Raw genomic sequence first — 27,113 nt, forward strand, 5'->3', positions numbered from 1 at the left:
CCAATATCACATCTTATCCAAGGACAGCATCTTGGAAGAGAGGTACCAACTGCTGCACATGGAACGGGATCAGTGTGACAATGCAACAGGTGACGTGATCGAAGTCGACCTCAGCTGCAGTCGTCTCCAAGGAACCCTCCATCAGAACAGCACCCTCTCATTGCTTCATAATCTTCGGATCCTCTACCTCGAGGTAATGCTCTCACCGGAGATATCCCATCTTTTATATGTCAGATGAGGTCCCTGGAAGAGCTGTCTTTCGCAGATAACAAGCTTGGTGGTACAATTCCACCTTGTTTGGGGAACCTGAGCAAAATCTCATACTTGAGCATAAGTTTTAACCGGATGCAAGGTTCATTGCCAAGATCCCTAGCTAACTGTACCAGGTTGAAATTTCTTAGCCTTTTCTCGAATGGCATAACCGATTCTTTCCCAAACTGGCTAAGAACGGTCCCGCTACGGACTCTGCAACTGGGTGATAACAACTTCCATGGCCTCATTGGACCTGACGCTGTTGCACTTGACTTCCCTCATCTCGACGTCCTGATCATAGAGACAAATTATTTCACCGGCAGCTTGCCAGCCAAGTATTTTCTGCAGTCAAACTTGACGTATATTAACTTATCACGCAACAAATTTGAAGGTGCTCTGCCGATTTTACCACCCACAGTCAGAATGTTTTTCGTGTCAAGCAATATGTTAACCGGAGAGATCCCTCCTCTGTTATGCAATTCTACCAATCTTGTGGACCTTGATTTGTCCAATAATTGCTTCACCGGCAGAATACCTCGTTGTCTCATGAATATGAGTACAGGCCTGATGGACTTCAACCTATCTAACAATTCCTTAAGAGGCCCAATACCAAAGATATCAGCCCCAAACAACTGTAGCTTGAAGAATTTTGTCTTATCACAAAATCATTTAGGAGGGAAATTGCCACTATTCTTGGCTAATTGCAGCAATCTGGAAATTTTAGATCTCAGTGATAATCAGTTCAAAGATTTGTTTCCCAGTTGGCTCGAAGCTCTCCCAAACCTTTACATTCTTGCTTTAAGCTCGAACAAGTTACATGGTCTAGTAAAAACTGGCGGGTCAGCTCAACCCTTTCCCATGCTGCACATATTTGACCTCTCCGACAACAATTTCCGTGGTGCTTTTCCAACTCAGTATATTACTAATTTCAAGGGGATGATTGGCGGAGAACAGGAGCAGGGCAACCTTGTTTATCTGTCAAATGACGAGCAAGTATTTTATGCTACTAGTGTGATGTGGAAAGGGGTCATGTTAGAACTGCAGAAAATCCGGAAAGCACTCGCAGTCATTGATTTATCACGTAACCATTTTAAAGGAAAAATACCTGGTGTGATTGGAGATCTAAAATTACTCATAGGCCTCAATTTCTCTCAGAACAACCTCACGGGTGCTATCCCGTATTCGTTCAGGAATCTGACTAATCTTGAATGGCTAGACCTCTCGCTGAATAATCTCTCTGGAGATATCCCTGGATCCTTAGCTGATCTAACATCACTGGCATACTTAAATCTCTCCACGAACCGGCTCATGGGACCCATTCCTGAGGGTAGACAGTTCAACACATTCAAGAGCAACTCCTTTGGGGGAAATCCCGGGCTGTGCGGATTTCCATTGCCAAGATGTGGAGAGAATGCAAACAAACCGCCACCATCAACTCATGCAGAAGAAGAAGATACAGAAAAGGGAAGTTGGATCGAATGGCGAGCAGTACCGATGGGCTATGGATGCGGGACTGCATTTGGGCTTTCAGCAGGATACATCATGCTTCATTTCCGGAGACCACTATGGCTTATGAGGATGATGGAGAGAAGAATATACAAGCTGCAAAGGAGAGCTAGAAGAACTCGGGGAAGGTGAACTACATACTCGTATTTACATAACGATTTACGCCTGCTATCAATTATTGTCGTAACTTCTTTATATATATATATATATATTTCCAGCAAGAAAGTCGCTTTGAATTTTTCTATTTTCCTTTTCTTTTCAATGTGAAGAAATGGTACAAGGACTCGGCGCCATCAATGAAAATGAGGCAGAGCAACAAATGGTCAGTGAATTGCAATAAGTGGGACGAATATAAGAGCCTCCAGATCCTGACCACGTCCCCAGTTCAGGTGATCTTGAAGAGCATACTAACAAAGGAATGGGGCACCTCTACGGGTGTTCTTATATATTCATGTCGTTAGCAGTGTCTTGATGTAATAAAAGCACGGACCAAGATGTTTTTTGTCAGAGTTTATGCCACATGAAAAGTGAGTATAATTTTTGTGTTAGTTATATGCCCTAGAGCCGATATTTATAATTGGATAATTTCTATTTATGATAATAAAATTTATTACATTATTCATGAATTGTTTATTAGAATAAGCCCTTAACGAGAAAGGGGGTGTAGTGCAGTGGCTAACACCCTCACCTAGTAACCTAGAGGTTCCAAGTTCGATTCTCATCAATGGGATTACCCATGCCCCTTTATTTAGATTTCCTTTCCACTTCCTTACTTCGTTTTTAAAGAGTTGAGAATACTTCGCTTTTATATACTTGTGGTAAGTATGGGTATTCGGCAGACAGTGGTCGTGGTTAATTATGTATGGAGGTAAGCGACCATTCGAGAAAGGATTCATTGACTTGAGTAAACAGGGAAATGTCATATGGATTTGAGTTTTATTCTTGATCAAGAAATCTTTGGGCAAGGTGATTGAACTTAAAATAGAAAGGAATTTCTAATTTAAGTCTCGATGATCTATGAATGAAAATTCAGAGATTTCATATGGTGAGTTATAGGGTTGACATTTATCATGACCCAGACTAGATCGGGATCTGCAATGATGGGACCCGAGTGCATGGCATATATGATCACCGGTTCATCAGGATGTTCAAATTGTATATTCGTCACTATTTAGATTAACATGATATACTGCTAGATATCGCTAGTAATCTTTGGAAGCCAAGAGCATTTTGAGAATTATGCTTTTGGTTATGGAAAAGAGTTTCTTGTAATGTTGAAGGAGTTTGGCATTATAATCTCATCGCCACTTAGTGATGAATTTAGTTAGTCAAACACAATATGACGTGTTTTAATCGAGAATGAATTGAGTCTAATTAAGCAAGTTAATTAGGAATTAATTCACGGATTAGATTTGCAATATAATTGCAGGGTTGCTAGCACAAGTCAAATCCGATATCGAGGTAAATCCTTATGAGGAAATACGAGAGATTCTTTATTTGGAAAAGTTTCTATAGTTAGAAAGTCTAGAGTAAAAGGTTATGTCGAGGGCATGACAGTTTTTCTCTGTTGAAGTTTTGGTCATAAGATAACTTATGTGTGTAAAGGTATCTGCAATAAATTAATTAATTGTGAATTGATTAATTAATTGCAAATCAATTTCAAGAGTCATTTGACTCATTATGTAAAATATATATGGATATGTTTTATACATTAATGCGGGGCATTAAATACCCACACAAAACCGAAAGAGAGAAAGAGATCAGAGAGGCACACGGCTAATTCAAAAAATTATAAGCCTACTGCCTTTTTTTTTTTTTTTGGGGAGCTGCCGACTAAAAACTGTGTTGTTTCACTTTCGGCTGCCAAGAAGGACGTCCGAGATTGCCTTGCAATTCTTGGAGACAAACAGCCCGAGTGTACGAGGCTAGAGGCCGCACGTTTGGTCAGCTTCAATCATCGACAAAGATACTTTTTCGATAGGTATATTTCAATAATCCTTGTAGATATAATTATAGAATTGCATTGTTTAATTCGAATAAAAAGTACACCACAACCGAAATACGATCCCAGGTCATAATACGTTATCCATATGATGAAAAATTTTAATTATCGTCTAACGATTTCACTCCGTTTAATTCGATTTTTCTTTCATTTTGTTGGTGCCGTTTTACTAAAATCTCTTTTTTGTTTTCGGGATGTAACCTCACAAGCGGATACTAATTAACCTCATCCTTCTGCAATGAAATTCATCAAATCTTTTCACTTTGATACAATAATAGGATCTTTCAATCAGCAATACGAGCTCAAGCCCACAGAGCCTTCGCCACGGTCTCTTGCATTTCATTGGAAGCCTTAGGTTAGAGTTTCTACCTTACCAATAGTGACTACAGCGCGGACTGCCTTCCTCGTCCGGTCCGCTTAAGCAAACCTTGCTATTAAACATGAGATACTCTGTCCTAATGAGAGCTCGTGGGAAGGAAGGAAGGCTTCCTTCTGGATTGGACGGCGACAAAGACATCAGATTTGAATGTAAGGGCAATATGGGACTGCAATGGAAAGTAGAGGGGTCTAATTTGAATTAACAATTTTATGAAGCACTCTTTTGGTAAATTCCTCTTCCAGGCCCACCGCGGCGGCCACGGGATAGGATTGAGGACGCAATCTGCGGATCGCCCTCAAGGAAGGCCTATCCATTAGCGACTCACGGCCGGCCGAGTCGCTCGGCCCATTTGCAACGCCACGGCGCTTTGATTTTTGATAGAATGAAATGAATCTTTCTACTCGCCCATGATTGGACTCGAATTTCCCTTCCAACATCGATAATTTTCGATATTCTTATCTCGCCATCACGTTATAATTGTACAACAAATAAGAGGAGTGTTAATCACTCGAACAATCACTACAAATTTTTTGACTGTTATAATTTTATTAATTCTTTTTCATCATGTCATTATGAGATATAATTATTCAAAAATTTTCCTTTCCAAATTACCATATAGTAATATGCGATATGGTCACCTTTTAAGGATAAATTATGTGGTGATAGTCGTTTCTCTTACAATAGACTGAAACCAGTTTAAGTAAGTTCAACGACTGGTAAAGAGAAAAAATGGTTATTTATATGAGGTCAAAAAGCTATTATAATGAAAGTGTATCAGTCATGTTGATTGTTAATGACTAATTTCTAATCTACTCAATAACATCAAGAACAAGAACTAGCTAATATTTACGAATAGGAAAACTCTGTGATGTTAAAGAGGAGAAATTATTAAAATGATAATTGCTCACAATAATGCGAGAATATAATCAATAAATATTTTTGTTGAACAAATACATGACCTGTTAAAATAATTCATTGTTTTGTAATAATTATGTTAAATTTACTTTCGAGGTACGAGAGCAAAACTTTCCAACTCTAAAGACCTCATTTTCTCGTACTATTATAATATGTTGGCCTAAATTTATGATCCAATTTCGTCACTTTAGGTCAAACTGACCAGTATTATAGAACGCTAGTGACGAGTTATTTGAAGAATCTGGAGGAGCTCTCCTAATATAATTAAATAATAATGAAGTAATTTAATTTCCACTTTAGGAAAATGGGAAAAAAAATTTCCTCAATCTTCTATTGGAGATCCGCCCGCCACGATGACGTGGCTTCCTCTCTATCTCTTCCAAACTATCCTTTGCACTTTTTCTCCCAGTGCCGCCTCTCACCTTCCACGTCCCCACTTTTCCTAACCTGCACCCAATGCGCACTGTGCACCCCTCCCGACCCATCTTCACCGTCCACTCCCTCCCGGCTGCGCGCCATCCGACGGACCCGAATTTTCTTTCCTTTCCGGCACACGTTAGCGCTCCTCGGCGGCCAATTTTCTATTTCTATTTACAGAAAAAGCTGCGATAGATATCTTCCGAACGCTTCTTCTTTCCCTCAAGCCCACCTCGCGTCGCCGAGTAGGAAACGCCCCGTCCTCGCCGTGGTGACCTGTGCTGGAAGCTCCGGCGACCCTCGTCCGGCCGTTGATCCCGTTGGGGGGCGCGATTGGTCGACGGTTAGCAGGTGGTTGACTGTTTTTGACTGAGCTGGTTCCGTACTGTCAGCTGCCTTACAGTGGCAAGCGAGGCTTTTGCAGCTTCATTTTTGGGGGAAATGTTGAGATGCTTATACGGATGGCCCTGTTGAGCTCGTACATGCGTGCGGCTGGAGTTGTACGGGCAGATCGATGGTTTTTCCAATTCGGAACTCGGAATTTGAAACCCTAGAGATGAATTGTATACTGATTGGGGCTGCAAGGAGGAGGTTTCCCATGGAGGTTCTCTAGTGCTGCGATGGTGATGTAAAATTTTGCGTTTTTGAGAGATAGGAGGCTGTTTTCGGTTTGATTCTTCCCTGAGTAGCTCAGCAGTCTCCTTTTTTGTCACGCTATGGAGTGTTTGGAGCTGAATTTGAACAAAGAAGTCGGAGATGCTGGCGAAGGAGGAGGAGGCGGTGTTGGAGGTGGTGGTGGTGGTGGTGGTGGTGGTGGTGGGAGCAATCCCAACCCTAAGGGAGGAAGTGATGGTTTTATTGATCGGAGCAAAGTGAGGATTTTGTTGTGCGATAACAACCCGAAGAGCTCGGAAGAGGTCCTTCCGCTTCTTTTGAAATGCTCTTATCAGGGTATAATAAGAATTTGTTACCTTGATCTCATTGTCTTATGATGCGATTTCCCGTTATTTGCTGTTCGATGTGTGAATAGTTTTACTTTTCTTGATTCCTGCGATGGGTTGTTATTGTCTGTCTACACAATCTTATATATAAGTCTTCTTTGGTAAATAAAGCTCTGCGACTTATGTTGCTTGTTCAAGATTTTCCTTTGGAATTACTTAAATAAATGAAGCGTCCATTTTATGTTCAAGTCGTGTTAAAATTAATGATCCTGGTATATGTTAGAGGTTGATAACTCGACATTGGAACAAAACGATGAATGATTTGCTTAATCAGTGCTCTTGTGTTCAAAGTTATAAATGTGTTCCCCATTCGGATGATCAGTATCACTTTGTCTGCTGAGACAAGTCAACTCATTATGGTGGCATAATGATGTTATTTTCTTTATTAGACCACTGCACTTTACCTTGAACGGTTGTTTTTCGAGGTCTAAAGTACTGTTGCTATTTTACCGCTCGAGTGTGCTCCATACTCATTCATGGTGTCATCTCAATCAAAGATGGCATACAGTTTATCATGACACTGGGTTCATTTTACTCCTCTGCAGTGACTTCTGTAAGATCAGCAAGGCAGGTAATAGATGCCCTGAATGCTGAGGGACCAGACATTGATATTATCCTAGCTGAAGTCGACATTCCTATGTCCAAAGGCATGAAGATGTTGAAGTACATCACACGTGATAAAGAGTTACGACGCATTCCTGTGATTAGTAAGCTCCCCTTCTCTCTAGTGCCACCTTTCCTGATACACTCACATGAGAAGTAATGCTTGTAAACAAATGATGTCTAGAAACCAGTAGGGGATACCACCGTGTATTCAATTCTTTTTTTTTCTTTAAAAATAGTTTTGCTTGAACTTTGAAATCTGGGATCATGTGACGTATTTAAATTTTCATGTGATTAGAAGAGACTAAGTCTTTCCTGTCAAAATGGGAGGGAATGTCTGCAATAGACATTTGAGGATATTGTGTTTCTCTGTTGATATTTTCTGTCTCATGTGCTAAGCAACATTATCCCATTTGAAATTAATGAATTTCTTTTGCTTTTGATAAGTGATGTCGGCCCAGGATGAGGTCTCAATTGTTGTCAAGTGCTTGAGGCTAGGAGCAGCAGACTATCTTGTGAAGCCATTGCGCACTAATGAACTACTGAACTTATGGACCCACATGTGGAGGAGGCGGCGCATGGTCTGTGTTTCAGATCCTTCTCGGTTTTCTCATTTATATTTGGCAGATTTACTATAGAACTGTTCATACAGAGCACTTGCATTGATTTGCATGTTTACTATTGGCAGCTTGGATTGGCGGAGAAAAACATTTCGAACTATGAAATTGATCTGGTGGCGTCAGACCCTAGTGATGCAAATACAACTAGCACGACACTTTTCTCAGATGACACTGATGATAGGTCCAGGAGGACCACCAACCCTGATGTGTTACCCACACATCAAGAAGAAGAGGTATGCAGCGTAATAGAAATCTATTCAAACAGAAGATAAGAGTATTTCCTCTTCTAGACAAAGCATTGTCTCATTGATGCTTTTCACTCGCTCTCAATTTTCAGCCTGTTGTTACTGCTCCTCAGACAGCTACTGTGACTGCTTCTGAGCCACCAACTCATAATGTTCGAGATTGCCTTCCTGATGTACCTGGCATCAGTGATCGCCGGACAGGTGAGCACTCTTTGCTTATGGGAAACGGTGAAGATAGAGATGTCTTAGCTCTGCTAAATTACGAAGGTGGGGGCTTCAGCGTGCTCTGCCTCTCTTCTTTTGTTGTCATTTTTCCTTCCCAACCCCACTTCCTCCCTTAATAAAAGTATGCCACTGCCTCGCATTTCAAGGAATATAGTATGTGTACAGTAGAAGTGACAATGCTGCACGTGCATCACTTTGCAGATTCTCAAACATTTCATTGTTGACCAGACAGTACTAGAAATGTTAAGATCCTTTATAAGTAAATGAGAGCTCCTTGTGGTTTTAAATCATTGATGAGTGCTCATGCTTTCACCAACGAATAATTAGAAAGGTCCTGTCGTTATGCCAAGTTTGATTTCATGTAAATTTTCCTTTGACAGGACAATTATCTTCTGGTCCTAAGAAGAGCGAGCTGAAGGTTGGGGAGTCATCAGCATTCTTCACATACGTAAAATCAAGCATTGTCAGGAACAATTCACTCCCTGCTCCCCATGCCAATGGCAACGCTGCCCAGACTTTGAGGCCCGAAGAGAGAGTCCCTGCAGAGGCTGAGCAGGTTGCTTATGATCCACGAGTACATGAAAATGGAGAAGCATGGGAGAAATCCTCCCAAGGGGATGACTTCCCAAGCAGCAGCAGCATTCCTGATTCTCTCTCTTTGGAAAGATCTTGCACCCCACCCGTATCAACTGATTACTTGCAGCAGCAGAGGAACTATGTTGGGGAAAAGTTACCTTCTCATATGGTCGTTCCCCCAAGGAATGACCCACATCACGAAGTGTCAGGATTGGGCCTACAGGGCACTTATCCTTATTATGTGCCGGGGGTTGTTAACCAAGTTATGATACCCTCGTCTTCTGCACAAATGTATCAAAAGAACCTCCACGACTTACAAAATCATCACGCTGCCCCTTATCCTCTCCCGCATTGCTCTCCTCACATGACAGGATTGCCTTCTTTCCCTTATTACCCAGTAAGCATTTGCTTACAACCTGGGCAGGTCTCTTCGCCCCCCTCGTGGCCTTCATTTGGGAACGCTCCAGTTTCAGAGACAAAAATGAGCAATGTTGACAGAAGAGAAGCTGCCCTGATCAAGTTTCGGCAGAAAAGGAAGGAGCGATGTTTCGACAAGAAGATCCGGTATGTAAACAGAAAACGGCTTGCTGAGAGGCGGCCTCGTGTGAGGGGACAGTTTGTGAGGAAGGTCAACGGTGTGAATGTGGACCTTAATGGTCAACCTGCTATGGCCGATGATGATGAGGATGAACTTGAGGATGAGGAGGACGTTGATCCACCAGATTCCTCCCTGAGAACGGAGTTTCAGAATATTGACATGATTTACTTCTCTCCTCTCCAAGAATTATTATTTCAGAGTCTGAATCCCAAGATGCTGATTAATCAAGGTGGGGCATTTTTTCCGTCAACTTCATCCGGTGGGTCTGGTTCAGTTCAATTCAGTTCGTCAGCCTTGATCTATGGGCCATTGCGCATTACAACTTGACTTACAAACTGTGCCCCTGTGTGGAGTCAGAACTATCTCCCAAGTTTATCGACTCTTGCAGAAACTGGATGCAGTGCTTTGGTTGGAGCTTTGCATCATTTCAAGTGACTGTTGAATACTTCGTCTAAGGACAAGAAATTGGTATGGCTTGCTTGAAATTCTACTGCTACATGGACAATCTGCAGGCTTTTGCAAATTCCGTTCACCCTCTAGCTATTGTCATTTGTGTAAGTTCCGGATTAGAGTTATTATGATGTTATCAAAGTCCCCCAGTTAAGTTTAATCGAGCATCGCCTTTCCTGTTTACTTCAAGTTTCTGGCTCATGCTCTTTATTATTAATGAGATTTTTGGTCGTTGAAAGGGATCATAACATGGAGAATGCGCATTTTCTTTTCCGTTTATTAGTACTATAAAACGACAGTTTCTCGGCAAATGCTGAGTTTTCAGGGCTACTTCCCGTCAACCTCGAATAACAAATAGCATACGAGCTCTTTTTCATTTGCATAGGTGAATATCAAAATATTCAAATACCGGGGGATCAGTCTTAGTGGAATAGCTTGAAGTAGATGATCAGAATGATTGCAGTGACCAAAGCCGACACCAACGAACAGATTATCCACTAGTTCCTGTTCATCCATCTCGACAGGGCTGTCAAAATCCGCTTGCTCCTGCCGATATTTTCGTCCACCCCATGAAGCTGCAATTTAAGAAACTCGGATCAGTAATCATCAGACTCGACTGTAAGGGGAGATTATGTGACTAACTGGCCATTGTTGCTTGGGACGATAGACTGTTCTGTGTTATGGGCGTGCAGCCATGACTGGCGTCCCTGATGTAGATCTTGACTTATCGAGATGCTGATCTCCTCGGTCTCGAGCATCATCCTTCGACCTTCTTTGATTCTGTCGCTCGAGCGGTTTAATCTCTCCGTGGCCATCAACAGTCTCCCTCTTGGATCAGCAGCCATGATCGGTAATAAGTAACTTGGGCATTCCCGAATTCAGGGAGTGAGAGGCACGGAGGTACCATGTTGCATCGGGCATTCCCGAGTCAAAACAACTCGTCTCCTGCAACAGGATTGCTGATTCGCTTAACCATGTCTTTAATATTGTTCAGGTCCCTCCTGTACTCTCTTAACTTTGCGATGAGAGCAGCTTTCACACTCGGCTGCAAGGTCCTTGCCTCAAGGTCCATTTTCGGAACCTAGGAAATGGGAAGAATCCCGACAGAGGTTCGAGATTTCGGAAGGAGATATGAGAAAAATTTGAAAAAACGATGGAAAGAAGATGGTTAATGGTTTCAAATACCAGAGCCTCCGCTTCATCTATTCCGCCATTAATTTCGGAAACTTTCTGCTGCTTCTGCTCTGCAGATTACATAGGCATGGGGCAAGACCGTCTGACAATCAATAACATTCTGAAGATAATGCACATAATGGTATGACAGAGATCGGTGTCTCCCTCAATTCAATACAAGGGAGAGTTCCCATATTCGTCGTGATTGAATAAACAGGCGCGATGAAATGAGCAAATTCAAAACCTTCCAATGGCCAGAAAACTCGAAGCAACATCTATCTCATGCCCATCAAACGAAAGGCAATAGCAAAAGCATTGTAGTCACGTTTGCTTGGAATTCAGATGCGCCCTCTGTTAGTGATATGCCCTAGAGCTTGATTTATGTATTTGAATAATTCCTTTTATGGCAATAAAGTTTATTCTATTATTCGTATATTGTCTATGTTTATTAGAATAAAGTCCTTAAGATATTTTGAATGCTTCATTCTTAAGAGTTAAGAATATGAGTGACGAAGTAATTCGGTAAGAATATCTTTAAACTGTTCACGATCGTAGGAGACTTAACTGGACATTATTTCTCCAGATAGATCCTCGCCTCTATCTGTTTCCATTATTAGTATACAGATACTAATGAAGATGGAGTAGTGAGTCTCATGCTATTTGATAACTGTTATCATGACAGATATGTGGATATTTATATGATAAGTAGTCGAACGTGACGTGCATATAACATTCATACGGTAATTTACTAATGTCAATGAATGTTGTCTGGATCGTATTAGTGCATATAGTCCTTAGACCTGAGATGGAACGCTATCTCAAGTATAGGTAATTAGGATTTGCTACTGCTAATGTATTTGTGCTTAGCGTGAGTATTCGGCAGATAGTGGTCCTAGTTAGTTATACTTGGAGTTAGGTGTCTGATCAATACGGGATTCACTAACCTGAGTAAACAGGAAAAATGTCCTATGGATATGAGTTTTATTCTGGATTGAGAAATCCTCGGTCGGGATAGATAGACTTGAATAGAAAGGAGTTTCTGTTCAAGTGCTACGGATCTAAGAATGAAATTAGAGAGTCCATATAATCGGCTATAGAGTTTGGCATTTACCGTAGCTCTAGCTAGATCGGGATCTTGTAGTGAAAGGATTTAGTGCATGGTATATACGATCAGAGGTTCATCAGAATGTTTCAATTATACATTCGTCATCTTTTGGATTGTCACGATATGCTGCTAGGTGTCACTCGTGAACTTTGGGAACCAAGGGCATTTTGGGAATTATGCTTTTGGTTACAGAAAGAGTTTCTGGTAGTATCAAATGAGTTGATATTATAATCCCATTGCCATTTGATGATGAACCTAGTTAGTCACACACATTGAGCGTGTCTAAACCGAGAAAAGAATTAATTCTAATTAAGGAAGTTAATTAGAAATTAATTATCGAACGAGGCTTGCAATGTGGTTGTAAGGGTGCTAGCACATCCTGAAGCCGAGTTCAATATCAAGGATAAATATATTAAGGAAACACGATAGTTTCCTTATTTGGAAAGTTTCTGTAAATAGATTGTCTATTGATAGAAACTCGTGTCAAGGACTTATTTAATCTTTCTTTCTAACTATAAGGGTAAGTCATTAGATGAATTAAATTGTGAGGACTCATTTGTGATTTATTAATTAATTCGGATTAATTAATAATTGCATTTTAGTCCCTGGGTAAGAATATATATAGATATGTTCTTACGGTTAACCCTAGAGGTTACTTGATCGAAAACCCTAATATTAGAAAGAGAGGAAGAGGAGAGACGGCTGAACAATTGTTGCCGTGAACTCCCAAGGCTGATCGGAGTTCTTCTCGGATCCGATTCGGCATTTCGGTGTTGTCCTTGGCGTCCTTGAAGAGATCCTTTCATTCCATGACGATTCCGTTCGAGATCGGTGACCTAGATCGGAGTGTACGGGTCGAGAGGAGTCTAATCTCGGTGGAGACGTGCTCGTGTGGACGAGCTAGAGGCCGGACACTTGGACGGCTAATTTGATCGACTCGAATCAATAAGGTTAGTGAAAAGTTCGTAACTTTTCTTATGGATTCATTGTGTGATGTTATCTATTCGTTTAGAAGGTGATTCTTATGTCAAGATGTGATCTTGAAGTTTTTGATTAAACGAGCACGCGATAAAAATTTGATTTTTACCGTAATTAAACTTTCCGCTGCGCACGTGCTCGGTTATCCAACACCCTCGTACCACCCCTGAGAGCTCTGGCTGCAGCACATTTCCGTGACGGGTCTGCAGAGAGGTCGCAATACAGGCGCTCGTAGCCCTCGAACACCTGACTCATCGCTCCCTCGATCGCCCCGGAAAGCCTTACGCCAAATTTGTTAAACCGAAATCCTAAATGAAGCAAATCCTACTCGGAGGCTTCAACATTCACAACTGGAGGAGTCTCGAGAGGAGGATTCATTCACAGAAAGGAAGAAAAGCTCTCATATGGAGACGATTTTACAATATTAATTTTTAATTAATTAATTAATATTAATCTAAAAATAAATTGACTCTAATCAAATTTACTAAAATTATCATTATTTTTCATTAGAGTAGCCGAAGCCCGAGTGAAAACTCTCTATTAATAGGTTGAGAATATCTCGAGGTCACAAGGAACTGCAATTTCCATAACACGGCCACAATGTTTATGAATTTCCATCTGTGCCCTTGATTAATTGTTACATTCATTCAGCCCTTGATTAATTGTTACATTCATTCAGCCCTTGATTAATTATTACATTCTTTCAGACGGGAAAGCAAAATTCTGGGGGGCGAATTGAAATTTTCTTGGGAAATGGGGATCGTATTGAAATAAACCTTTCTTTGGGGAAAGATTTGAAAATTTTGTTTCAGACATAAACGAAGCTGAGCTCGCTCCATCAACTGTTTTTAACTGTCTGGCAATGAAGGATCCTTGCCCGGCGCTGCGGGAGGATCCGAAGCTCAGCTCATTTCTTAGTTGCTGTTTTGTGCAATTGAAAGCACGTGCGATTTTCCACCATCTTCGTAATCATCATAGCTTCGGAGATTCCGGCGTTTAGTGCATAGTGGTGTTTCGGCTAGTGTCCTGCGCCTGTTCGATGAATTGTTGCTTTGAAGAAACCCGGAATGGAAAATCTTCTTGATGCGAACTATGAGTGCCTGGAATTGCATTCGCCTGTTTAAACGACCTTATTGCAGTTGCTTGGATGCACGGATGGTGAATGAGCTGTGCAGTTTGGTCTCGACAGCAATTGGAGGCTTGGACGATCTTGAATTGAGGCTCGATCAATTTAAGGACTCGTTAACTCCTTCACTCGTGACCCGAGTGGTGGAATTATGTAAAGACAGCGAGGTACCCTCTAGAAGGGTTCTAAGATTCTTCTCGTGGTCGCGGAAGAACTTGGACTCAGGTTTGCAAGACACAGACTTCAACTTTGCGATTCGGGTATTTTCTGAGAAAAAAGATCACACTGCTGTAGAAATGTTACTTTCAGACCTCAGGAAGGAGAGTCGGGCGTTGGATCCACGGACTTATGGGGTTGTTGCTGAGACTTTGGTTAAGTTGGGGAGGGAAGATGAGGCGTTGGGCATCTTCAAGAATTTAGACAAGTTCAAATGCCCGCAAGATGGAGTAACCGTCACAGCTATTGTGAGTGCACTTTGTTCAAAAGGGCATGCAAAGAAGGCTGAGGGAGTGGTGTGGCACCACAAAAGTAAGATTGAAGGCATCGAGCCTTTGATCTACAGGTCACTTTTATATGGGTGGTCGGTAAAAGAAAATGTGAAGGAAGCACGAAGAATCATCAAGGAGATGAGGTCGCTCAGGATAATACCCGATTTGTTCTGCTTCAATGTGTTCCTCCGGTGCCTTTGTAAACAAAACCTTAAGCGGAATCCCTCGGGTCTTGTGCCCGAGGCTCTGAACGTGATGATGGAGATGAGGAGTTACAACATTCACCCTACTTCAGTCAGTTACAATATACTGCTCTCGTGTCTCGGGAGGGCCAGAAGGGTGAAGGAGTCGTGCCAGCTTCTCGAAACGATGAAGAAGTCGGGGTGTGCTCCTGATTGGGTTAGCTATTACCTCGTTGTCCGGGTGTTGTATCTGACCAGTAGGTTCGGGAAAGGGAACAAAATGGTCGATGAGATGATTGAAGGTGGGTTGGTCCCAGAGAGGAAGTTCTATTACGACTTGATTGGAATTCTCTGCGGGGTCAAGAGGGTGAATCATGCTCTGGATCTATTTGAACGAATGAAGAGGAGTGAATTGGGTGGGTATGGACCAGTCTATGATGTGCTTATACCAAAGCTCTGCAGAGGCGGCGACTTTAACATGGGCAGAGAGCTCTGGGAAGAAGCCGAACGGACAGGGATCAACTTAAGTTGCTCCCCAGACTTGCTGGATCCTTCCATAACTGAGGTATTCAGGCCAGTGAAGAAGGTCGAGAAAGACAAGATTAAGCTCATGGGGCTCAGGCAAGAGAAATCCCAACCGAAGCAGATTCAGGTGAGACTAAAGAGGAAAAGGAGGACGAAGAAGAAACCATAATTAGCTGCTCATTTCGTAAATGGCTTGCTGCAATGCGGCTGTTTTGCAGCAGCATCAGTAGCTTGTCTTGATGGAAAATTTCTCGTTCTCTTTTTGTCGTGCTTCTGCTATGTGCTGATCTTGAAACCAAAGACAAGGGAACACGGAACAGATCCGTATTCCATCACTCGGTTGAAATCTGAGTTGCCATATTTCGCTCAACAGTTTTAGTTTCTGCGGTTTGATCTTGCAAAGGAGGCCCCCTTGGGAGAAAACATAAATAAACAGTTTTGACATATGGGAGCATTGAATCTTAGATGTAGTGGGCACATGGGAATTGGGACAATCTTGCTCGACTTCAGATGGGATCTATCAAGAAGTGGGTCCCTAAAATCCCTCTCAGGTTTCGATAGAATATGAAGATCAATGTAAGACATTGATTCAATGGTTGTACAACTTCCGTGATTGAACATATTCAATGTTCGCGTGTCATGTTGAATTTAAATAAGATGAAACATGATAGATTTTGTAAGGACTGTATTAACTCAATAATTTTCATTAGAAAGTTGAATCGTTTCGTAAAGTTATACGAATCTATTAGAACTCTGCAACATTATAAGTTACCTAGCCACCTTAAGCTCGGGTAATCAACTGCCGATGCAGCATAACATCGGTTCTTGTTTGGTCCGACAAACCAATAAAATAATGGCAAAGGAAGAGTTGATGGTGGCTAAATTTGTGACAACTTCGAAACTATACGTACCTCACTGTGTAAAATCTTGAAATTTGGTCAGATCTGCGAAGGCCTTCAAGCTACGTGCCTCGCCTAAATATTTAACCTTACTTTGATGCTTCGGAAAAATAAAAATTATAAAGGAAATTAATTGAAAATAAATTATTAATTAATTATGGAGAGTAATTTAAATTATTTAAGTAAAGATAATTACTCTCCAGCCGAAAGAAAAGGAAATGAAAAGAAAATAAAAAATAAATTGGAAAAAAAAGGGAAAAAAATTAAATGGGAAATAAAGCTGTTGTCCACCAATTTTATTCCCACCAGCACCAACAGCTAATAATATAAAATCTCTTTTTCTTGCTGGAATAATAATATAAAATGTCAATCAATTGACTAACTATGAATTAACATCCCAAACAAGTCCACGACCGCGTTAAAAGCCAGTGGGACTTGAACTGGACACAAGTTTATACATGCAACTACCCTCCCAAAAATATAATGAAAATTCACAGATAATTTCGACATTTTAACCGCGCAAAAATTATCGAGTTACCAAAGCTATTTGAACATATTAAATTCTTCTTTGAAATAAATTAGATCGTTTACAACGAACGAATACCAAAAATATATTTATTTATTTTGATGAATTGCTTCTTCTTTTTTTTTAATACTGGAAACTTCCTCTCTAGACTCCATTGTCATTTGTTTATTCCGCTAATTCCAACTAATTTATTATTAGTTGTAGAGATCCAAAGCCGGACAAAGCACATCTCAATTCTGGCCAATATTGATTTGGTCCCTCAAGTTTTTCTTTCTTCTCAACTCAACTCCATTGATATTTCATTCATCTGTAATAATACATCAAAGCGACCGGATCTTTCTATTTTCTCCACAGTCGAGATGAGCAAATACGGAAATCAATAATGTGACCTTTTCGACAAAGCACATACCAATTATATATATGTAAAAATAACGTTAAAACGATTCTATAGATATGTTCATTATAATCATATACAGAAAACGTTTCATTGGCATGGATTCTGAGGAGTTGGAACCTCCTTTTTTGGGACAAGTGGACTTATATTCGTAGGGTCATATATGGCAATCCTAGGGCATGATCTATCGGTTGAGGCAAATAGAGACATTGAGGGGTCAAATTGAGGCACAAGGAAAACATCTGGGGCAAAGAAGTATATATCTTGAATCTGATAATCTCTGCCCCGATCGGACATTAAAATATGAACGCATCACGGTCCGTCAGCGATGCAAATCTCTCTCTCTCTCTAACACGGGCACACACACTCTCTCTCTAAGCTCTGCTTCCATCTTCGAACCTTCGTGAGCTCCACTACACCATTGCCCCACTCTTCTAGGGTTTCTGCCTTCTGGGCTTCGCATAATCCTCCATTGCATCGGCGAGAGAGGCGAAAGCTCTGTGCTTTGACTGAGTTTCCCTCACATCGCTGACCTCTCTGCAATCTTGATTTTTGGGGAAGCATTGCCGGCCGAATCGACGAGATGATTTCTCCAGTCGGTCTCTGGGAAGCGTGAATTGCTTCTGAGCTGGTCTACTGATCTATCTAATCGGCGGAGAGATCCTCGGGGATGGGGCAGGACGGCTTCACGCCTCAGAAGAGGTCCACCACCTTCAGCCCGCTGCCGACGACCGCCACGAACGGCGGCGGGAGGCACTCCTCTGGTCGCGTGATTACCCGCGGCCGGCAGATCCAGAAGACTTTCAACAACATCAAGATCACGATCCTCTGCGGCTTCGTCACGATTCTCGTCCTCCGCGGCACTATCGGTGTGGGCAACCTCGGCAGCTCCGAGGCCGACGCCGTCAACCAGAACGTCATCGAGGAGACCAACCGGATTCTCGCCGAGATCCGTTCCGACTCCGACCCTACCGACCCCGACGAGCCCCCCGAGCCCGAGATAAACCCTAATGTGACATACACCCTTGGCCCCAAGATCGAAAATTGGGACGTCAGCCGCAAGAATTGGTTAGAGTCGAACCCCGAATTCCCGAACTACGTGAACGGTAAGCCCCAGATTTTGCTCCTAACCGGGTCTCCTCCGAATCCTTGTGACAATCCTATTGGTGATCATTATTTGCTGAAAGCTGTCAAGAACAAGATTGATTACTGCAGGATTCATGGGATTGAGATTGTGTACAATATGGCCCACTTAGATAAGGAGCTTGCCGGGTACTGGGCGAAGTTGCCCATGATTAGGAGGCTAATGCTATCCCACCCCAAGGTCGAGTGGATATGGTGGATGGACAGTGATGCGCTGTTCACCGATATGGTGTTCGAGATCCCGCTTTCCAAGTACGGGAACCATAATTTGGTCATTCACGGGTATCCCGATCTGCTGTTTGATCAGAAGTCATGGATCGCTTTGAATACTGGGAGCTTCCTCTTCAGGAACTGCCAGTGGTCGTTGGATTTGCTTGATGCTTGGGCTCCGATGGGCCCCAAGGGCCCGATCAGAGATGAGGCTGGAAAGATCCTGACAGCTAACTTGAAGGGCCGCCCTGCTTTCGAAGCCGACGATCAGTCGGCCCTTATTTACCTGCTGATCTCGCAGAAGGACCAGTGGATGGACAAGGTCTTTATTGAGAACTCCTACTACTTGCACGGGTACTGGGCTGGGCTAGTGGACCGGTATGAGGAGATGATTGAGAAGTACCATCCCGGGTTGGGAGATGAGAGGTGGCCATTTGTGACACATTTTGTGGGTTGCAAGCCCTGTGGGAGCTATGGGGATTACCCTGTTGAGCAATGCTTGAGAAGTATGGAGAGGGCATTCAATTTTGCCGATAATCAGGTTCTCAACCTTTACGGGTTTGGTCACAGGGGCTTGTTGAGTCCCAAGATTAGAAGGATTCGGAATGAGACAGATACACCCTTGCAGTACGTGGACCAGTTCGATATTCGGCGGCCAGCACATGGAAATGACAGACCGCAGAGCTAGCTGAGTTTATAGTCACATATGTGAAGTTGTTCTGTAGGTAATGCAATTGTCATTCCTCAATTCAAGTTTTTTACATTTTTTTTTCTCCTTTCATATGTCTTACTTAGCGATGTTTTTGTGACCACAACATCGTATATTATTTATTGGAGGGAAATAGAAAGAGTTTCTTCCTGCTCGGTCGAATAATCTTTTGGAAAGATAGCGATCGTACTTGTCATATAAACGAAGTTGATTGATTCTTTTGCAACGTGCAAATGAGATTGGAACTTACGATTGCAATACTAATGTGAAAGATTAAGGTGTTGATCATGGAGGAAGCTCGATAACTTGCTTGATGAGGCTATAGTCGATCATCTACTACTATCACCTCCTCCCTGACACTGTAGTCTTGGCTCTTTGAGTGTTGGGATACTTTGGAATAGGCTTTAGAGTTTCTGAAATCGATCGAATGTAGCTCTTGAAGTGGTAATACTAACTTGCTCCGCGACAGAAGATGAAACCTGGAAAATATAAAATGCTTTCATGCTTTGACTCCTGAGGTAGGAGATCTAATGAAACCTCACTTGGGATAGTTACTGCTCAATCTGATATTGGCATTCGTTTTGAGTTTATGTGATGTGAACTATGTGAGCTGCCTGATGAATGCAAAAATATTGATTGGATGGCTTGCAGATCCTCCAGTGCCATGGAAAATCCTGCACTCGACCGGTAATCATTTGCTGGAGAACTCGTAGTCCATCCGTCCGTCTTTATAAGATATGGAGGTTAAATTTTCACCCTTCTGCCCGTGGGATTGTGTAAGATCTTGTGCACATAAAGGAGTCGGGAGATAATAGCTTGCGCATTTGCCCGAAGGTCTAACTTTATGAGTAGGCGAAGCGGTGAAAGAAACTTATAAGATGGAAAAACCCGTGAGATGCGTCTCCAACGGATCGTGGGCATGATTCGGGTCCCAACTCCAAAGACTTGCCCGGTTTCCCGTTTTCTCAATTTGAAAACACATATGTTCCCTTCTTTTCATTTGGTTGCACCAGCATCCTCGAATGGCAAAGGCACGCAAGACATTGTCTTCTCCATTTTCTAGGAGGATGGAAACTGATGGCCCGTTTGTTTTCAAGGTTAAAATCACAAAAATTTTAACTTTAACTCAATCCACTACAGAATAAAAATATGCATTTCCCAAGTCAAAAATTTTAACTTTAATTTTAAGTCAATACACTACACAACATTTATTTTTTTCCACAATCAAAATCAAAATTACTTTAATTTTGAAACCAAACGCGCCATGAATTTCATTCCTCCTCTTGTTTCAGAAAATCTGCAAAAACCGCTTCTCATAACCAAGTGGGCCGGGCCTGGTCCTTTAATGGGCCTATGGATTCTTTTGAGTAAGTCTTCAGGCTAAGTTTTTTTTTTTCCCCTCAAACGATAATTAGTATTCGTTATAAATCCATAGCAAAAATGGATACAAGGGAAAATGCTCAATTAAATATTACATAACAGTAAAAATGGATATAAGGGAAAATGCTCAATCGGATATTACAATAGTGGAATGAATATAAGAGAAAATCATCAATTAGATATTTCAATAGCATAATATAATTCATTGGACAAACTACAAAGGAATATAATTCATTGGACAAACTGCCAAGGATGATAATGTGAAAAGACTCATGAGACTTATATAATCTTCTTCTTCTTCTTTTTCTCGAGGAGGAAATTATTTTTGAAGAAAATAGAAAAATAAAATAAAATCAATGAGAACTTCTCCTTATTATATTATTTACACTATGAGTAGTACAACACTTGGTACTCATGAAAAGGGGTAGAGCTGAAAGTGGCTTTTTATGACTAGTGCCAAGTAGCACAATCCAAATGTCCAATTTGAATTTGATATCAATTATTAATTTCTTGAGTACAAGTAGTTGTAATAATAATAATTACCAGCTGCCTTTATATGCTTTGACCCAAAAAAGGTCGAGCAAAATGGTTCAATACAAAAGATCGAGAAATGTTTGTCTGTCAATCTGCTGTGTTCCCACATGACAGAAGGCTTTTGTCTAGTTCCAAAATCTCTTGGGGCATATTATGCCGCCAAGCAATGAAGACGACATTGAGAACAAACCATAGGATATGTTCATTATTCGAGAACTTATAACTGGTGTGATTTGAACCTGTATGAAATGGTTATTATACCGCTTTAGGCTCCATGCACGTTTTATTGACGAGCGTAAACCTTTATGACGAAACGTTGTACAGATACTATATACGCGTGTTTTCTTGACGAGTGTAAACCGTAATAAGCATAATGATTGAGGTTAGGTTGCATACACAAAGTTGGTGCAAGCCTCTGAATATTACATTATGTGAGTGCGTTATTAGTTACACCTGATGTTTCCATATCCCAAGTGTATTGTATGATACTCAGGCCGTATAAGTATTTATGTTGGAATCGGAGACCGATTATCGGAAGATGAGGCGGCCGTGCAATGAAGATTTACTATTAGATTCCAGCAATCGGCGGAACAAAAATTCTGATGAGTGGAGGATGATTCCCGACGGCTGGTTGACCGTTATTTCCCGCTGGATTCCAAACTGCCGGTGTCCATTTGCGTGGGGCCGTTAGCAGATGAAGACGATGACCGGCGAAGCGGCCCACCGTCTGATGCTTTTCTTGACAGTGAGCCCAGCTGATGAGCTGATAATGATTCTTTCATGTTGTGTTATTGTTAATTAATGATGATTTATATTGATTAATTATGATTACGATATTTAAAAATAAATTATTCACATCAATAATTATAATTCGTACCCCAAAAAAAAAAAAAAGTTTGACCGAAAGTGATTTGGTTTACCTAGCGTCATGGCGGTTTCATATTTTAGCATCCTGCACCTATTAAAAAATGGAAATAAAAGGAAATGTACAAACTTCTTGTGAATACAAGCAATCCCGAATTCCCTAGAATAAACTACTGAAAGAAAAAAAAAATCTAGAACAAAATCGATATGAGAGAGTTTTCTCTTTAGTGGATCAATCAGACTCGAACTTAATTAATTGGGATCCATCGGATATCCGAACATATACCGGGTGCACTCGATAAAATTCTCCAAAATAAAATAAAGCAAAATGCACTAAGATTTCGGTTAAACTATCGGGTTTTAAACACCAATCAACTTATGAAGTCGTTTCTAGAATATGCACATTTTAAAACTCATAACATTCATTCGGCATCCGCAACCTCAGTAGACTCTAATAAAGATTCTATTAAATTTTCATTGGACTTATATAAGTTTGGACCTATTTCTACTTAAAAACTTTTATATGAGATTTGAGTATCACTACCGGTAAACTTGAACTTGTAAGTGGAAATGAGCATTATCGTGTATATGCCCAATGAAAATTAATATGCTATCAGAGCCCTAGATCAGGCCTTTCCTGAGGAAACAATCTCGAAGGATGGAACCACCACTCTCAATCCAGCCTATCTATAGTGGGTAATGAGGGATAAATTTGCCCTTTACCTATATCATGCTTGCTATGACAGAAGAGATGTTGCCATATTGTCGACTCAAAGACCTCTCATGAAGCCTGGACTGCATTGGAGACCATGTTCTTGTCACAAACCGCAGCACAAATTGATTTCCTTAAGCAGTAATGGCGTGATTTGTGAAAGGAGGGAAATACTCTGTTGAAATACATCAATGTTGTACATCAATTAGCAACATGGTTTGCTCATATTGGAAAACCAAAAACCTTCGAGCAAATCAATCATGCGATTGTGATTGACCTCGGAACTGACTGGGAGCCACTCGTTCTTGCTCTGTCTCCATCTCTCTGCTATGAATACTAATGAGCTAACTAAACTTCTCCGATGGCAATGGAGGAAAAGGTCGTGGCAATTACAAGAGAGGAAAAGGCAAGAATAGTGGAAGGAAAGATCAAAGCAAGGGTAGCAATTCAGGTGGGGGAACCCTAGCTATGGCAATGGAGCTTTCCCTGGCAATTGAGACTTCTCTAGAAATAGAAGAGGATGAACATGAACAGGACTCGGGCAATGCTGGCAATCGGGTCTGATACGCGACCCGACTCGCAACCTGACTTCGTTCTCTTATTTCTCCAGCCTACCTGCACATGGGTCGTCAATCCGACCCCTTCATTCCGGGGGACTACAAATGGAGCTAGGCCTTCAATTAACAATTAATTTGCCAAATTTACAATCCAGTTGGACATTTGGCTCATTTTGCTCAAGCCTCTTTTGCAGGAATTCATTATCTCAACTGGTATATTAACTCAGGAGCCACTCATCACATCACCACTGACTTGAGAAATTTACACGTTCATAATGATTATCCTACCTCGAGTGAGCTAATCCTAGAAGATGGTAAATCATTAATTGTGTATAATCAATTTGATACATTTTTCATATTTGTATCCATGATTTTTGTACACATTACAGTATTAATATAAGCAATACGACCTATGAGCAGTAGGTTGATTTTCTCTCAAACACTCTGAAATTTTGTATGGTATCAAAGCTCAAGTTACGCATATGCGTACCTATGCGCTTATGCGCACTCACACCACTCTAAGTCCAACATGTCTGAGTTTAGATAAAAGTGCGCCTCGTTAAGTCTTCCCTCTCCTGAGCATGGAAGATGAGCCCGGCTCAATGTCAATTGTTGAGGGCGGGTGTTTAAGGGCATGTGACAACGTGTAGGTAGAAATAGACAACACGTTGCACATGAGGACGAGTGGTAATGATGTTAATTCCACATGAGAAAAATGAGTGAATATTCATGGGTTTATATAATATTTAAGTATCAACACTTATTAACGTGAACTTTTAGTATAAATGAGCTCAAGTCCGTGTAAGTCCAATGGAAATTCAATAGATTCGAATCGAATTGAGTACTATCCTAATCATTAGGCTAAAAAAAAAAGCGTTAGGTGTAGGGCTTTATCGGAGCATATTATATCTATGAAGTATGATATACTTACTCCAATGTGTGCCAAAATGCTAACCACATAACTTGTGAAAATGACAACTCGAGATTTTTATGAAATCATATATAATAGTGTAAAAAATGTATTGTCCTTCGCAAGTTATGATTTCACTCTTCAATTGGACACAAGGCGTGTCCTTGCCATGCGTAAGTCGACCATAAAGGCTTTAACAGTTCCAATTCTAAAAGCTACCAGAAGCCAAATGGCACATAAATCCAAACTCACCAAAAGTTAGATTTTTATTTGTTTCTTTCCTTTTTACTTCTCTCATAATTTTTTTTTCTCAAAAAAATAACGATCATATATTCATTAGGGATATGAGTACAGGAAAAAATGCCTAAAAGAATGAAAATGACAAAATACTAAGCAAATAACCACAAAATAGATGCAACAATCAATCCGAAATTTCAGTCAAAACCCTCATTATATTTTCTTATTTGAACCAATTTGATTGATTTTCTATATGGGTTGGCTTATCCAAAAGGAAAGTCGTGAGTAGGCCCACACGCATTGGATAATACTGGGTGAGCTTGGCAGTGGAGGAAATCAATTAGACTTGGCACTCTTTCTTATCACACATATGTATTGGCCTCCATCATATGCATACATGCATACGTGTAATTCTTATTGCACCATCTTTGCATACTTTTTCCTCTATTCTACCCTCTTTCGATTCGCTATCACTGTCGGCACATATCAATTTTATTGATATTACATATTTCAGTTGAATGTACATATTAGTTATTTCACAACAGTTCGGAAATAATATAATTTCATCTGTATGCAGCCAAATAGAAATGACAATGCAGTGACGAAAATGATCAGAATGTTTAAGACACGTGGTAGACTATCCATGATAAATCTCATTGCATGTAGAAACGAACGACAACTAATGAGTAATGTCGTCCGTAGAGTGGAGGGAGGATACATACGATACAGTAGTTCTCACATTGAATCTCTTGGGATCAAATGATAAAGACATCCTTAAATTTTTTTTTTTTCACTTAATCAACCAATGAACTATTTAAGCGAAAAAGTCAACCAAATAATAAGAAAATGAAGCATTGTAGCGTCAAGAACTTTTGTCATGGAGCCCTTGGTTGTGAGAAGATGGACAAATCACCTTGGTAGTGAACAAATTTGATTCACATGTGAGCATACCGAGTTTTTGTCGCCGACACGCGAATATTATCTTATAACATCCTACATAGAGAACTAAATTCCAAATGTCATTAGCCCTTCGAGGCGGCATGACCAAATTGCTGAGTTTGAGCATATTATGTTTGTCTCGTTGCTCCCTTGTTCTAAATCTCGTTTAAGCTCCAACTCATAATTAATTTCTCTCTAGTCCTTCCCCAAATTTATTGGACTAAACGCTTTTCTTGATTTATTGCTTCCCCGTTTGTTCTTTCTTTCAAAGTCTTGCAAAAGGTCAATGCTGCCCGTTGACTTGGAATGGAAGTCTCCTCATCTAGAATTGAAAGATCATATGGATCCAAATGAAAGAGGATTTAAACTCGATACATACACTGCCCCAAAACTTATCGTGCTAATATTTAATTTCGGCATGCATTGTATAAAAAAAAAAAAAAAACTCCAGACTTCTGTTACCAACATGACAACTGGTCTTCATTTTCGGGCATGTGTGTTGTCTAGGTATTTCGATGGTGTTGCTTGCATTAGATGCGCGATGTTTCTCAAAATGTTTCCATATGTATGTCTCAAAATGCTCGCTCACACTAAATTGTTAAAATTAAATGTAACTTTCATGGAACTTTTAAAAAGTCGGACACATTTATCAAAACGCACCTACTAGTAGTGTTTTGAAAAAAAATCGAGCATTCGAATGCTTGATATTTCTACTGCACGTGTCTTTTGTTAAAATGTAAAAGACCGTGCATTTTATGATTAAAAATAAAAATAAAAAAACCAAGCACATTTATTTAGTTTAGCTATATCAAAATATGTACACGTATTTATTGTGTTTTAAGAAATTTCGAGCATTGTTCTTCAAAATGATCTAAATTTGTATCTATATATATTAATTTAAGCTCCTCTAGTGAGTTTTTTTATTCATGTGATGAGGAATTTTCACATAAACATTTGAGAGAACACTTAATTCATGGTCGTTTGTCCATCCGTGTACCCTCTATTAATATTTATATCAAATTATGTGAAAATCTTCTACCAACTCAAATATAAATTTATACCAAAAACGAATTCTAATATCACTTCGTTCTTTGACCCTTAAAATCTCTCCCATTAACCATAGTTTTTTTTTTTGGTGGAACGTAGGGTCCCTCTTGGTGTTTCTGTTTTTATTTTCCTTGTATTTGTTAGATTTATCAAGATGCAGCAAAATGACTTCTCCCTCGAACTCACACCTACGTAACAAAACACGGGAAAAAGGTAAGGCCTCTATCATTTGCTAATCAACAAATATTGTATTCGTTACCAATTTTGCTGAAACAATTATGAAATATGTTCTCCACATTCATATCCATATTATTACTATTTAACTCATGCTTGTAATTTATACAAGATAAGTCACGTGTACCAATCATAGTGTATTTTCAATAATTATTAAATTTACAAAGGAAGGCCACAAGTAAATTTTGTAAAACTAGATTAATAATATAATGTCTAAAGAGAGAGTGAGGACTCGCGCAACGTTTACGGGACTGTTTAATTAATAATAAACAAATTGACCACAAGGGTTCTCGTATAATTATGCCTTTCCCTTTTTTTCCTCCTTGCAATGAAAAGTAAAGGAAATGATGGATTGCTTATATAATAAAAAAATTGCGATAAAAACTTTACCATATTTTTTTAAAAAAGAAATAACTTCAAATATTTCTCATAACTTTTATTCTTAAAAATCT

At 40.4% G+C, this 27,113-nt stretch overlaps 5 protein-coding genes across 6 annotated transcripts; 4 read left to right on the forward strand and 1 right to left on the reverse strand.

Moving 5' to 3' along the window:
• The first annotated feature begins 250 nt into the window (after positions 1–250).
• On the forward strand, positions 251–2,294 carry LOC116215367 (receptor-like protein Cf-9 homolog). Its single transcript, XM_031551048.1, has 2 exons — positions 251–1,886; positions 2,028–2,294. Exons 1-2 carry the CDS (start codon positions 346–348, stop codon positions 2,056–2,058), a joined length of 1,572 nt encoding a protein of 523 aa, XP_031406908.1. The 5' UTR covers positions 251–345; the 3' UTR covers positions 2,059–2,294.
• A 3,870-nt stretch (positions 2,295–6,164) lies between these two features.
• LOC116214064 (two-component response regulator-like APRR1) lies at positions 6,165–9,978 on the forward strand. 2 transcript variants are annotated; one of them, XM_031549307.1, is made up of 6 exons: positions 6,165–6,422; positions 7,018–7,179; positions 7,523–7,656; positions 7,764–7,928; positions 8,033–8,207; positions 8,546–9,978. In XM_031549307.1, the coding sequence occupies exons 1-6, from the start codon at positions 6,188–6,190 to the stop codon at positions 9,664–9,666; spliced, it is 1,992 nt and encodes a 663-aa protein (XP_031405167.1). In that variant the 5' UTR covers positions 6,165–6,187; the 3' UTR covers positions 9,667–9,978. The 2 variants fall into 2 exon arrangements, with proteins under 2 accessions (XP_031405167.1, XP_031405168.1); XM_031549308.1 differs by having other exon boundaries at positions 8,033–8,141.
• A 739-nt stretch (positions 9,979–10,717) lies between these two features.
• LOC116213602 (vesicle transport v-SNARE 13-like) lies at positions 10,718–13,300 on the reverse strand. Its single transcript, XM_031548617.1, has 3 exons — positions 13,207–13,300; positions 10,975–11,033; positions 10,718–10,870 (listed from the first exon to the last, which is right to left on the reverse strand). Exons 1-3 carry the CDS (start codon positions 13,298–13,300, stop codon positions 10,718–10,720), a joined length of 306 nt encoding a protein of 101 aa, XP_031404477.1.
• Positions 13,301–13,883: 583 nt separating this feature from the next.
• LOC116212706 (pentatricopeptide repeat-containing protein At5g61370, mitochondrial-like) lies at positions 13,884–16,046 on the forward strand. The gene has a single exon (XM_031547354.1). The coding sequence runs from the start codon at positions 14,129–14,131 to the stop codon at positions 15,533–15,535; it is 1,407 nt and encodes a 468-aa protein (XP_031403214.1). The 5' UTR covers positions 13,884–14,128; the 3' UTR covers positions 15,536–16,046.
• Positions 16,047–17,505: 1,459 nt separating this feature from the next.
• On the forward strand, positions 17,506–20,343 carry LOC116214615 (probable xyloglucan 6-xylosyltransferase 5). The gene is made up of 2 exons (XM_031550002.1): positions 17,506–19,263; positions 19,899–20,343. The coding sequence occupies exon 1, from the start codon at positions 17,856–17,858 to the stop codon at positions 19,224–19,226; it is 1,371 nt and encodes a 456-aa protein (XP_031405862.1). The 5' UTR covers positions 17,506–17,855; the 3' UTR covers positions 19,227–19,263; positions 19,899–20,343.
• The last annotated feature ends 6,770 nt before the right edge of the window (positions 20,344–27,113 follow it).

Source organism: Punica granatum, chromosome 7, assembly GCF_007655135.1.
Source record: "Punica granatum isolate Tunisia-2019 chromosome 7, ASM765513v2, whole genome shotgun sequence".
NCBI lineage: Eukaryota > Viridiplantae > Streptophyta > Magnoliopsida > Myrtales > Lythraceae > Punica > Punica granatum.